Source organism: Myotis daubentonii, chromosome 1 (genome assembly GCF_963259705.1).
Source record: "Myotis daubentonii chromosome 1, mMyoDau2.1, whole genome shotgun sequence".
NCBI lineage: Eukaryota > Metazoa > Chordata > Mammalia > Chiroptera > Vespertilionidae > Myotis > Myotis daubentonii.
Window position 1 is genome coordinate 19,556,689 of NC_081840.1, and position 13,082 is coordinate 19,569,770.

Genomic DNA, 13,082 nt, shown 5'->3' on the forward strand with positions numbered 1-13,082 from the left:
TAATGACAAAGCCGAAAAACACCCTTGGCTGTGCCTCTCTCTTTTGTGCAAAGTCACCCACATCATCCGGTTCATCAAACACCATTTACTGAGAGCCGGCCTTCACTTCTCTGTCACCCTTCAACAGTCTACCCCAGAGGCTGTCCCCTTCTCCCAAAAGGAGTGGCAGGTTCACAAGAGACACAAAACACAAGGGTGGCACATACTATTGAGTGCCAACACAAAAGCCATGTCCCCCACCGTCCTGGCTAACAGAACCTCAAATATGTGCATCTCTCACGTCCTTCAAGGAAGGCAGTCCTTTACCTGACAAGGTGAGTCATGACTGGTCAGTAAGCAGTGGTCTTTCTCTCACCAAGACCGACTGAGGCTGGGGCACATGGCCGACTTCTGGCCAGTGAGAAATGAAGGGGATTCTACTGACGGGCTCCTATTTGATAAGGAATATGAGAAAAGAAACAGGACCTCTTTGCATCCAGATGTCATCCACTTGTAATAGCAGAAACTACTGCTGCTGTTTGGGGACCATGAGGGGCATTACCTTAGAAGGACAAGCCAGAATGGAAGAGTGGAAGACCAAAGGAATCTAGGTCCTTAAAAACCACAAAGCCCTAATCAGTTTAGCTCAGTGGATAGAGCATCGGCCTGTGGACCAAAGGGTCCCAGGTTCCATTCTGGTCAAGGACATGTACCTCAGTTGCAGGCTCCTCCTCATTAAGGGTCCTGGTCAGGGTGAATACAGGAGGCAACCAATCAATATGTTTCTCTCACATCAGTATTTCTCTCTGTGTTTCCCTCTCTCTTCCACTCTCTCTAAAAAACAATGGAAAAATATCCTCAGGTGAGTATTAAAAAACACACACAAAGTGCTAGATTAGTCAACACTGGAAAAGTTGACATGACCACCAGAAGTCCTGAAATGTGAGATAATATAGGTTACTATTATTTACCCCACTTTTAGTCGAAATTTCTGATACCTTGGCCAACAACATCCTAATGATACAACCAGTAGTCCCCACTCCTCACTCTCAAAAGCCTAACTCCTGTAGACCTTACAGAAGATTTGCATTTGGACTTATAAACTCACTGGAGGCCCAGTGCACAATATTTGTGCACTGGAGGGTGTAGGGGTGTCCCTCAGCCCGGCCTGCAACCTCTCACAGTCTGGGACCCCTCGGGGGGATGTCTGCAAGCCGGCAATCAGAAATCCCTCTCTCAGTCTGGGGCTCTCACAGTCCAGGACCCCTTGCTCCTTACCGTCCACCTGCATCAGAGGCAGGAGAGGTTCCTGCCACCACCACTGTACTTGCCAGCCATGAGCCCAGCTTCCAGCTGAGCTGCGCTCCCCCTATGGGAGCACACTGACCACCAGGGGGCAGATCCTGCATTGTACGTCTACCCCCTGGTGGTCAGTGCGTGTCATAGTGACCAGTCATTATGCCATTCAGTTGATTTGCATATTAGCCTTTTATTATATAGGATTTCTTAAACTGCAAATATCCAGAGGTTAACCCTATTAGTCACTCTCTCCTTAGTATGAATAACTTTGATTAGATAGTCTTCCTTTCAAAGCCATGCTGTGATCAATCACTGGGTCAGAGAAGAGAGATGAACAATAGTGGGCAGTGGGAGGGAAGGAAAGGGCTCACAACATCTGGACCTGTCGTGAGAGGAAGCACCAGAAGGCTGTGCAGAACAGTGTGGCTAAGGTGGCCCTAATACCCCTTAGAAATCGTTCTTCTCCTACCAAGCATCCCTGAGCACCATTCTGGGCTTGTCGTTCCTAAAACCAAGGCCCCATTTTAGGTCTAGACTCAGAAAAAATACACAAATTTCAAATATAAAATAAAATGAGCTTTCCAGTCAGGCTCTTCTTAGCTTTACAGCAGAGAAGGGTGACCCAGGTAGAGTATTTCCACCAGAGATGTGTCCAGTGAGAAGGCAGTGCCACCTGGTACTGTTGGTAATGCTGATGGCCCTCAGAGGAGGTGACCTCAGGCCTCGGTTCCAGACTCTCTGCTGAAGGCTGTGAGTACTGGACTCTGATCTGCCTGTGATCCCAGCCCCAGCATGGCCTCAGCCATATGAAGGAGCCACTTTGTATCCTGCACATGGCCATTAGGTTGCTCTTCCCGAGAAAAGCATCTGATGCTTGTCTCCAGAAGATGCCAAATCTTTATCACTGCTCTTATTGCGACTGACCCTACGGCCACCATTACTTAGGGAGCCAGTGAGGCTCTGAGCAGAGAAAACAGTGTCAGCTGTCCTCCTGACAACACGGCTGGCCAGAGGCTGGTTCCCACCTGACGCAGGAGCAGCTGCTGGGTCTCAGGATGGCCGGGGATCCTCCAAGACTCCCGGTCCCTCCCAGCAATGGCCATTCCATAGCCACTGACAGGTGTTCCAGAAAACCTAGGTTTCCAGGGCGATTCCCAGGGCCACTCGACAATCCTGCTCTCTTCCAATGTACACAGCAACTATTTCAAACCTTCGCCCCTACTGGAGCCTCCAAAGCCACCTCCTACCCCCTTTCTCAGCAGATGGTCTTGCCTCCTACCTCAGAGAAAAAATAGAGGCTATCAGGCTGGTACAACTCAGCTGCCCACCTTTCCCCCATCGTCCCCTCTGCCCCACACACCTGTCTTTACCCAGCCCGACCACTTTTCTCCAGCCTCCAAACAAAGGCTGCTGGTTTCACCTGCACCCTTGCAGCCCGTCCCCCGAGTCTCCTCCTGGACCAGACCTATGAGTGACTTGCTCGCCTGAACCTTCAATTCCTCTCTCTGCTGCTCCCAGCTCCACGGCTGCCTGGCCGACCTCTAATCCTGGCTCTGCACTGACCTCCACTCTCACTTCCCCAACACCGATGGTGCAATGCGAGAAGAGTAATCTACGTTAACTTGCCCCATTCCCTGGGCCTCAATCCTCCTTCACCCACTCACCCCACTCTCCTTGCTCTTCCCAAGCACTCCAAAACACCAAATCTACTATGCCCTTCTTAGAGCGCCACTCATTCATCTCCCCTTTGATGACAGTGGGTAATTCTGGCAGGCAGTATTTTCCAAAATGGCTGCAACGATATCTCCCACTCTAATGCTCTAGCTCAGTGGTTCTCAACCTTCTGGCTCTTTAAATACAGTTCCTCATGTTGTGACCCAACCATAAAATTATTTTCGTTGCTACTTCATAACTGTAATGTTGCTACTGTTATGAATCGTAATGTAAATATCTGAGATGCAGGATGGTCTTAGGCGACCCCTGTGAAAGGGTCATTCGACCACCAACGGGGTCGCGACCCACAGGTTGAGAACCGCTGCTCTAGAGCCACGCCAAGCCCCATCCAGAAGTAAGTCTATTCCCCACCCCTTTCTCAAAAGGGGCCTCCGTGACTCCTGCTGTTACCAATAAGAGTGAGGCGGAAGCAGCCTGCATGACAGCCAGCGTGAGGTCATAAAATTAGGATGGACTTTCAGCCTTATTCTCTCAGGCAGCACTTCACTCACTCCGAGAACCCAGCGGCCATGCTGTGGGGAAGCCCAAGCCACTGTGGAGAGATGACCTGGAGAGGACCTGTGGCCGTGGCCCATAGCCCTGGCTGAGCTCCCCGCTGACAACCAGCACCCATTTGCCAAACACATGAGTGGGCCACCTTGAAGTGGGTCCTCCAGTTCCCATCAAGCCACCCAGCTGGCACCACATGCTCTCCTGTCATTTTTATATCCCTTGGCTGGCCACATGCTCTCTTTCATTATAATTTAACAAATTAAGATGTAATGTTTCCACCCCCAAGGAAATCACCTCTAGTTCATCTCATTTCTATGCCATCCTCCTAAGTCCCATTGGCCCCAGTGGCTGTTCAGTGTTCTGAGACCACCCACATGCCATTCCCAGGAACAAATCAGAATGAAATGACCAACCCAGCCCTGGGTCACATGGTCACAGCACTGTCATGCTACCTCCTCTCAGCCACTGCTGCTCAAAGGGCCATTCCTACCCACCAGCCTGAAGCCAGTTTCCCTGGTACTGCCTGGATTGCAGAATGAGGAAGAAGGCAGGTGAAAGGGAAAGTTCTCACCTCCATCAGAAGAATGTCCTTTGAGCTCTGCACTTGCACCTTAGGGTGCTGGACCTTCACAGCCACCGTCCGCCCGTCATGCAGCACTGCCTTATGGACCTGGGCCAGGGAGGCAGCCCCCATAGGGGTGTCATCAAAGCTCACAAACAAATCATGGATCTGTCAAGAGTAGAGAGAGGATGGAACCATTAAGATGACTGAATTCAGTGAGAGGGACAGAGGACAGGCCAGAGCTGTGCTGCCTGATGCCCCCACCACAGATTTTCTGCTCTGTCAGCTGTATGCCAGCCCAGCTCCTGCTGCCACAGAGATTCACACCAGGCCTATGGAGGGAGTGAGACAGAAAACACATTGGAGAATACATTCTCACACGTATGCAAAGGTTCCCTGAGCACTTCCATTTAAGGCCAAAGAAGTGCTATCTAGAACAGCAGTTGCAACCAGTGGTCCACGGACCACTGGGGGTCCATGAGGTCTGGAAGGTTGGCAACTGCTGATCTAGAATGTTCAGAATGTGCATAATCCGCCCATTTAATTACCTACCACAGTGCCTCCAAGGCTCTCACATATGGATATAACCAAAAGTTAACAGAACCTGGGCCCAGGGCAGCCCAAGACAGGGGTCAGATGGAAGATTTCCCACCACCCCAACCTGGAGAGTTCCAGGAACCCTGGCTGGAGACTGCACACCCCACAACCACCTCATATTCCTACTGAGCAGCAGCCTCAACATGGGTCCCCAAGACCATCCTCAGTCCAGACACCTAGCAGAGATCCCAGAGTTGCAGGCCTGAGCCTTGCACTTGGTCCTCACCTGCAGTGCCACCCAACGGTAGCCTTGGGCAGATCCCCTGCCCTTTCTGTGCCTCACTTTCTCTATGAAATGGAACATATACCCTTATTCTTCCATCTTCTCTTCCCATCTGCCTTCCCTCTTTTCTGATTAGAAATGTCATACCGCCCAGCTGGCGTGATCAGTGGTTGAGCATCAACTCATGAACTTGGAGGTCACGGTTCTATTCCCAGTCAGGGCTCATGCCTGGGTTATGGGCTTGATCCCCAGTAGGGGGCTTACAGGAGGCAGCCAATCAATGATTCTCTCTCACTGATGTTTCTATCTCTCTCTTCCTCTCCCTTCCTCTCCCTGAAATCAATAAACACATTTTTTTAAAAAGAAAAGAAAATGCCATACCAATTTTCCTGAAGGAAAAAGTCTTTCTGACTTGAGTGGTCACACCTACATGATCCAGATATAAATATCCTACCAGATGGGAAGGAGGTCCCCAAAAACCTTTTGCAAGATCAGCCAAGGCTGAAATACTCATCCCCTCTGTTTCTTGAAGTCCCTAGGTAGCCTCACAATGCCGGAAAGTCAAGACATTCACACACACAGCTACCCAAATGTGTATGTGGATAGTCACACGCCTCCCCTCCTCTCACACATCCAGGTTGGCAGGCTGTGCCCCCACCTCCCTCTGTCCCCTTCTGCAGCAAACACCCAGCCCCTCAGCACCTCTCCCCTCCTTGGACTTCAGAAGTTAGATGACCCACAGCCACCATCCCATCCCATTTGCTAGGCTGCACCATCACTTTGCTAATCTTGTCTCATAAATCACTCCCTCCAGCCCTGTCATCATCTTTTAGCTTTCACTAAACTCCATCCCATTTATCAACATCCTGTGGAAGCCAAAGGTCCAGGCAACTTGGGAGGGGCCTACACTTCACTGTCATGAGATGGTATGGATTAGCTTCCCTGCCCCCTCCTTCCTCGTTGGGTTTTGATCTGTACCCCTCCCAGTGCCCACTTCCCTCTTCTGCCCCAACCATGCACCCATCATTTTTCCCTCCTTTGTGAGTTCTAGGCTCCCTGAGGGCCATATTCTTCCCACATCATCCACCCCCAGAATCACCTTGAATCTCTCTGCACAAGACCCTTTATCCTGGACCTTGGATTAAGACAATGCAAGGACCACCATCCATATATACCTCATTAGAATATCAGCTCCCAGTGGGCAGAGGCTTTTGTCTATTTTGTTCAATGTTGAATTCCCTGCACCTAGAATGGGGCTGGAACTAATCAGTGACAAAGATTTTTTGAAGGACTGAATCCACTATTCTCTCCATTAGAGAAGAACTGGATGAACTCTTTCCTCCCTTTGAAATGGCTGGGTCTTCCAGATCCCACACTCCTAAGGCCTCAAATGGAAAAGTACAGGTCAAGTGTAAGGTTTACCTAGGTGGACTCCACCTGTTACTCAAAGGTGAGCCTGGCCAATCAGAACCCTGAATACTCTGGACCACCATGATTGGTTCTGAGGTAGACACATGACCCAACTGGTCCAATCAGACTCAACCGTTTTACTTTTGTTCGAACTGTAGGAGAAGGGATTTTCTTTCTGCTAAAATTACATTTAAAGCCTAAAGATGCCTGGGGTTATATAGTAGCAACAAAGAGGAAAGCAAAGCCAAGAGACAGAAAGAATAAATCCTAATCACAATGGTTGAGCCCCTTGATCTAGCCAGGCCTGAATGTCCACCCTATAATACCGTTGTTGTCGTTTCTTTGGCTTAATTCAGTTTGAGTTGTTTTCTGTCACACACAGCAGAATGGGCTCTGACTGATACAGTGTGTTCTCAGCCTCAGCTGGGATGAATTGAAGAAACACAGGCATGGTGCCAGGCATCCCCAAGAGGCTCAGTAAGTGTGAGTTCCCTCCTCTCTCCATTCTCTTGCTGGGACAGGGATCCAGGAATAGAAGAGGAGAACTTCAGCAACGTTCCCAGCCGATACATAATGAGATCACCATTAGTTCCTTTGGGAACCCTCTGGAGTTCCTGAAGGAGCACCAAGAACACTTTCAGGAGCAGAGCTGTGAACGAGGACCCTCACCTCCCAGGCAGATGGAACAGCCCAATCTCCCCACTGCAAAGAGACTTGGGAGTGACCTGACCTCACTCCCTGGGAACACTGGCTCATTCGCTGAGACGGACAACCAGTCTTCAAATCAGTGTCATTGCAGGGACATTGCAGAGTCATTGCATCGCTAGGGCTGTGTGCAAAAACAGCTGCCAAGAGCACTCCAAGGGGAGGTGGAGAAAGGAAGGGGCCGAAGCAAGCATCCCAATCTCCAGGGTAAGAGGAAGCCTGGTCCACCCTATCCAGAGGGGATGGGAAGGGGGCCTCCCATAATTCCCTGCTCCCACCAGGGGGTGGAAGGGGTCCTGAGATACCACCCAAACCCAACTGTCAACTCAGCACCCTGAACAAGGCCCAGCTCTGAGGACTTGTCCAAATTCCCAACCTGACCAGTGGAAGCAAAGACAGGCATGGGAAGTGAGGGTGCACCACTCACTTGGCACAGGGAGCCTGTCAAGCAAGTACCGCACCCACCCAGCCTGCCCACCACCTCCCAGTGCCCCTGCAGCCATCTATTCCCTCTATCAGAGAGCAAGCCACACACCCATACCCTCCTATGCTTACACACACACACACACACACACACACAATAACTGATTGCTAGTGGATGTTCCTAGCTGGCTTATAATAAAGGTAATTAAAGATTGGTACTGCAGCCTATAATTAAATATGAATAAAGTATCTCTAAATGGAACCTTGATTCAAAGTGTTCAGTGGAAGTACTTTAAGCTGATAGATAGGAAGGAAAAACAGACCCCGTCCTGAAAGCAGAATTACACCCCACACACAGCTGAAACAAATGCAACCCCCCTCCAATCAGGCCTGGTCCCCCAGCCCTTTCAGCAGAAAACCATTAGCAGAAACAAACTGCAGCATGGGCAGCAATTAGATTCAAGATGGGCCTTGGCTGCCTCCAGTCAGTGCAGAAACCTCTCTCCCCTTCTAAGGCTTTCTCGCCGTCCCCCCGCCCCCCGCCCCCCCGCACCACCAGCCACACACACACACACACACACACACACACACACACACACACACACCACCTTTTCTTTTCCTCTGGGTATGGCGGCAAAATCAATTAAGTAAAACAACTGCATTTTAAAATGACTAGTTATGTGCTTTTTAATTACTGTCGGCCCATGATTCAAATATATCGATGTCCTTGTCTAAAAACGGAAAAAAGTTTCTCTAGCTTTGTATGGTCTGTTTTTTAGGGGTGTGTGGGGAGACTTAGGGTGGGTTTTTTTTAAGAGCAGAAAACATGAGAGGGGCAGGAAACAATGTGTCATCCCCTGGGGCCTAAGGCTGGGGCTCAAGTGCAGACTTCAGTGGGCTCTTCATGTGGGGTCCGGGAATTGAAGACCACGTGACATGCTGCCCCAGTGCAGGGCAGAGAGAGACTCCAGAAAAGCCAGCGTGCAGATTCCCACGGAGCCAGGTGATCAGGCAATGTTCACACTGAGCAGCCAAACACTGGTCAGGGGCTATATTCTGCCCAACATAAGGTGACAGGAAGTCAGAATCTTCTGGAGAAGCCACAGTGTGACTCCTGGGAGTTCCACGTGAGCCCAGCCAACCTCGCTTGGGTCCCTGTGGGGACTGACTCACCAGTTACAAAATGGGAGATGTCCTGGATTTTTCCAAGATGGCCCAATTTCACCTATTCCATCCTGTTGTCCTCATACTCATTCACATCACACCTACTCTGGGTTCAGAAACCACATCGCTGTAAGGTAATGCTAGCAAGTCTAACAAACCCTGAGCTGGCTGGCTGCAGATGAAGACAGGGGCCTACTCAAAACAGGCAGGTCCAAGCCTAGATGCCAAGGCCAGGCCGCTCCCACTCAGGAGCTGGGGACACTGCCCAGGGCACCTGAAGTAGGTTACCATGGCATCAGCAGTAAAGAACATCTGGCTCTCCAGCTCCTGAAATGGCTCACCTCACACATGGCTGCCGCCACCTACCACAGACTGATGGGGCTTCAGTCCCTGAGCTAAAAGAGTGGCTGGAGTGAACCCTCCCCACCCAATGCCCCTCCCCCAACTGAGGCAGACAAGATAGCTCCAGCCAGCTAGGATTCTGTAAAGCACTGCCATCTGCCTTAGGCGGAAAACCACCTCTGACGTGCCTCTGCTTGAAACACATCACCTCCTCTCAGCATCTTTTCCCAGGGACCTGCCCCAGGCACCCCTGCCTCTCAGTCACCCTAGCGGCTGATAATCCATTTTGCTGCAATTCCTTCTTCTACCCCTTAAACATGCCTAGCTTATATCCCACCTGTTCAGGGTCATTCCTGTACATTCCAAGATAACACCTGACAGTAACAGCAAATGGGTGGTACATGCGCCTCATTCCCCCTCTAGTGGTTTTAAAATATATTCATACATTTTTTAAATACTCCTATTTTTGAGCGGTGGAGCCTGTTTCCCATGTCTTGAGAGTGAGCTAGACTTCATGGCACACTCCTAACCAACAGCATCTGGAGGAAGTGACAGTGTCTGACTTCTGAGATGGTCATCATGGCATTCTCCTTGCTCTCTCTCTCAGATCGCCTGCTCCCAGGGAAGCCAGCTGCCCTGTCAGGAGGACACTGAGGCAGCCTGTGGAGTCCAGATGGTCAGGAATCAAGGCCGCCTGCCAACAGTGAGCCACCTTGGTAGCAGCTCCTCCTGACCCACCCAGGCCTTCAGATGACACCGCCTCAGCCGACATCCTCACTGCACCCTCATGAGAGACTCTGAGCCAGAACCTTCCAGGGAGCCACTCCCAAATTCCTGACCCACACAAACTAAGAAGTCAAAAGTTTGTTGTTTAAGATACTAAGTTTTGGAGTCATTTGTTATGCAGCAATAGCTCATTAATACACCAATAGCTCAAACATACCCACGCAAGACCTCACAATCGCAGCATTCCTTTCTGCTGCGCCCAGAGATACCTCAGAATCTCTCTCAACATAATGCTCCAGCAGCCACCATCGAATGACTAGAGTGAATGTATAAAATGAAACCAATGTGCCATTCCTTAGCTTCAGCCAGTCAACAAACACAGGGTGGGACAAAAGTAGCTTTACAGTTGTGAATATGTGAAACAGGGTTTATTCTTGTATTGTTATTTATTAATTATTGTATCTTTTCCATACAAACAACAGCTAACCCACTTTGGCCCACCCTATATTTACTGCAGGCTAGAAAATATCACATGCCAGAAACCATGCTGGTATGTAGGCCAACAAAACAGACACAGTCTCTGGCCATGAGGAGACCTCAGTCCAACAGAAGGCAAAGGCCTCTGAAAAACACACCTGCATTTCAGCAGGGCCTGCTAGAGACAGTGTCCCTTCCCGGGGCTGCTTCACCCAACCCCAAAGGGGCTCTCTGGCCAGGTAAGAGGGGACCTCCATGTAGGCCCTGGGGGTTCCCGGAAGAGGATCGGCACCCAAGTGTCTCTCCCTCCCCCCACCCCCCGCCACCTCGCTCCACAGCTGCCGTCTCAGGGTGGGAGTACTCCTATCCCCAGCTTCCCACAATAAAAATAACAACAGAAACAGCTCGAGAACATGTAGGCCCTATCTTCCATGGAATCTGTGTTCTTTCTGAGGTTCAGAAAAATCAAACTGTCGGTTCTGCAGAGCTAAGAGGTATTGCTACTGCCAAGCTGGGAAGAAAGAATGAAGTGACAATGGCAGAACCTGAGGCCTTTTTGACAAGGGTGAACCCCAGAAATCACCAGTGTTCCTATTTAACATGGAGAGTGGCGTAATGCTCAACTCTTACCAATTGGCTAAAGAGCCTCCAGGTACAGGACCTAATTGGCCACCTGGCTCTGCCCAGGGCATCACAGGACAGACGAGCTTCTCTCCTTCCACGAGAAGCTGACAAAAGAAGAAACCAGAAGCCAGGACCAGCCATACCCTCAGTTGGCTGTGGACCTACCAGCTGGCCAAGAGAAGGGGCCTGAGAGGCAGTAAGGCACAATGACTCCAATGCAAACTCTTCGTCAAATGTCCAGGCTGAAATTCTGGCTTCAATGTGTACCAGCTCCAGCAGTTATATAACCTCTCTGGACCTCAGCTTTCTCTTCTGTAAAATGGGAGTTTTAATACTAACCTCACTGAGTTGTTGTATGAAACAACATACATAAAGTGTCTGGAGTACAACCTATAGAAGACCCCAATAACTAGCGGGAGTAGTGGTGCCCCATCTGACGCCCCCAGGAAGAGAGCAGAGCGGTACAATGACAAGAGCTCTGCACAGCCAGCAATTCTAGGCCCCTGGTTCTGCCCTGTCAATGACCACCCTCATTGAGCCAGAGGCTGTACCGGCCTCCTGGCCGCCCCCCCCTCCCCCATATTCCTTCCCCCTTTGACCCAGCCTCCGCATACAGCTAAGGTGAGTTTTCCAAACATAAGCTGATTATGTCACTTCTCTCTGCTTAAACCACTTCACCAGCTTCCCAGGGGCCAAAATCCTTTACAGGATCTGACCCTGCCCACCTCTCCTGCCCCATCTCTCCCCTTTGACCCCAGCTCTCTCTGCCTCTTCCTACCACCAGCACACTCCTTCCCTACCTGCTGCAGGACCTTTGCACATGCTGTCCCCTCTTCCCAGAAGGTTCCGCTCCCTCCTCCTCATTCAGGTAACTCCTACTTATCCTTCAAATCACAGCTCAACTGTCACCTCCTCAAGGAAGCCTCCCTGTGTACATTCCCAGAGTTCACGTGTCCTCAAGAGCTGCACTTTTGTCTCAGTTTGTATTTGCTTAATCTCCCTCTTCCCTTCTAGACTGCAGGCTTCCATTTTTGCTCAGCATTGCATCCTAACACATAATTAACAAATGGAGGTGAGGTTCCACTTTCCCTAACCTATTCTTGGCGAGGGAACTTGGACCTTCTAGCTGATCCCAGACGTGGCTGCCGTTCTTTCAAGGTGGCCGAAGGAGCCTCCCTGGTGCTGGGCATGTCGACAGCTGTGGTTGGAGGGACTCTATGGAAATGTTGTGATAATAATGATTAATAAAAAGCAGATAAACATCCTGTGTGGCTGGCCAGCCCGGGAAGCCATCCATTAGATCTGTCATTCATTAGAGATGGGGGTGGGGGCTGTGCTCAGCTTAAGCAAACCTTCTGTAAATTGTAGGCTGCGGGCACTGACATTTGATAAATTATTCTTCATAATCCACCGTTGGCTGTCATAAATCTAATCTTTCAACGTTCCTCATCTTAATAACTTGTGCAATCTCACAGGGTGACGTTGACTATGTCTCTGCCTGTGACAGAGATCTCTGGGGTAGAAGCAACCAAAGACCCCAGACAGTGCAGTGTGAAGCTGGGTAACCCCATAGCCAGGGCAGCCCAGGCAGATCAGAGTACAGAGGTCATGAGCAGTACTTGGAGCCATGAAGGCCTAGAGGTCAAGTTCACAGACCATGCCAGGGTTGAGAGACAGTTGGTGCCAGGACTCAGATCTGGGGCAGAATGGGGCAAGCTAGCTCTATACCCTCCCTGTAAGGGTGCTGCCGTGAGGACCTACCACCTTTCTTTGAACTTGAGTTTGGGTTGATATGAGGGATGTCAGGATACCTTTGCTCTGCAGAGCCTGAATGGTCAACCATGGGTAATTCCTTACAGATGCATGTTTGTTGACCCTAGAGGGCTCTTATGTGATTCTCAACTTTCTTTTGAAGTTAAGTAGAGGAGATATAACTGCCCCATTTTAGAGAGAGGAACATATTTGCTAAAGGTCATTTGTTTATTCATCTGTCAAGTGTGTATTGAGTTGCTAATATGTGCCAAGCACTGTGCTAGTCTCCTGGGGCTCAATGGGAGCTGATCCAAATGGAGTACAGCCACCACCCTCTGGGGTCACTACTGGAACATGAAATCCAGTGAGGAAACAGGAATTAATCAAGTAACCACAGACAAATGTAAAATGGCCAACTCTGATAAATGCGATGAACAGAGAGGTAGCTGGTACTCTGAAGAACCTGTGTTCAGAGGATTAAACCTGGGCAGGGAGGACTTCCCTGAGGAGGTGTCAAAGAGCTGAGATCTGAAGGGCGAGGAGTCAGTTACCTCACTGCAGAAATCAAGGACA

At 50.1% G+C, this 13,082-nt stretch overlaps 1 protein-coding gene across 7 annotated transcripts in view; it reads right to left on the reverse strand.

The window, feature by feature from the left end:
- Positions 1–13,082, reverse strand: part of ADCK1 (aarF domain containing kinase 1) — a 115,411-nt gene that overhangs the window by 41,068 nt on the left and 61,261 nt on the right. For 6 of the 7 annotated variants that reach the window (XM_059689212.1, XM_059689257.1, XM_059689247.1 and 3 more), the window contains one exon: positions 4,076–4,234. The exons of the other annotated variant lie outside the window; for it this stretch is intronic. In XM_059689212.1, the coding sequence (XP_059545195.1) occupies positions 4,076–4,234 (159 nt within the window). The remainder of the gene's footprint in view (positions 1–4,075; positions 4,235–13,082) is intronic. 7 annotated transcript variants of the gene reach the window in all.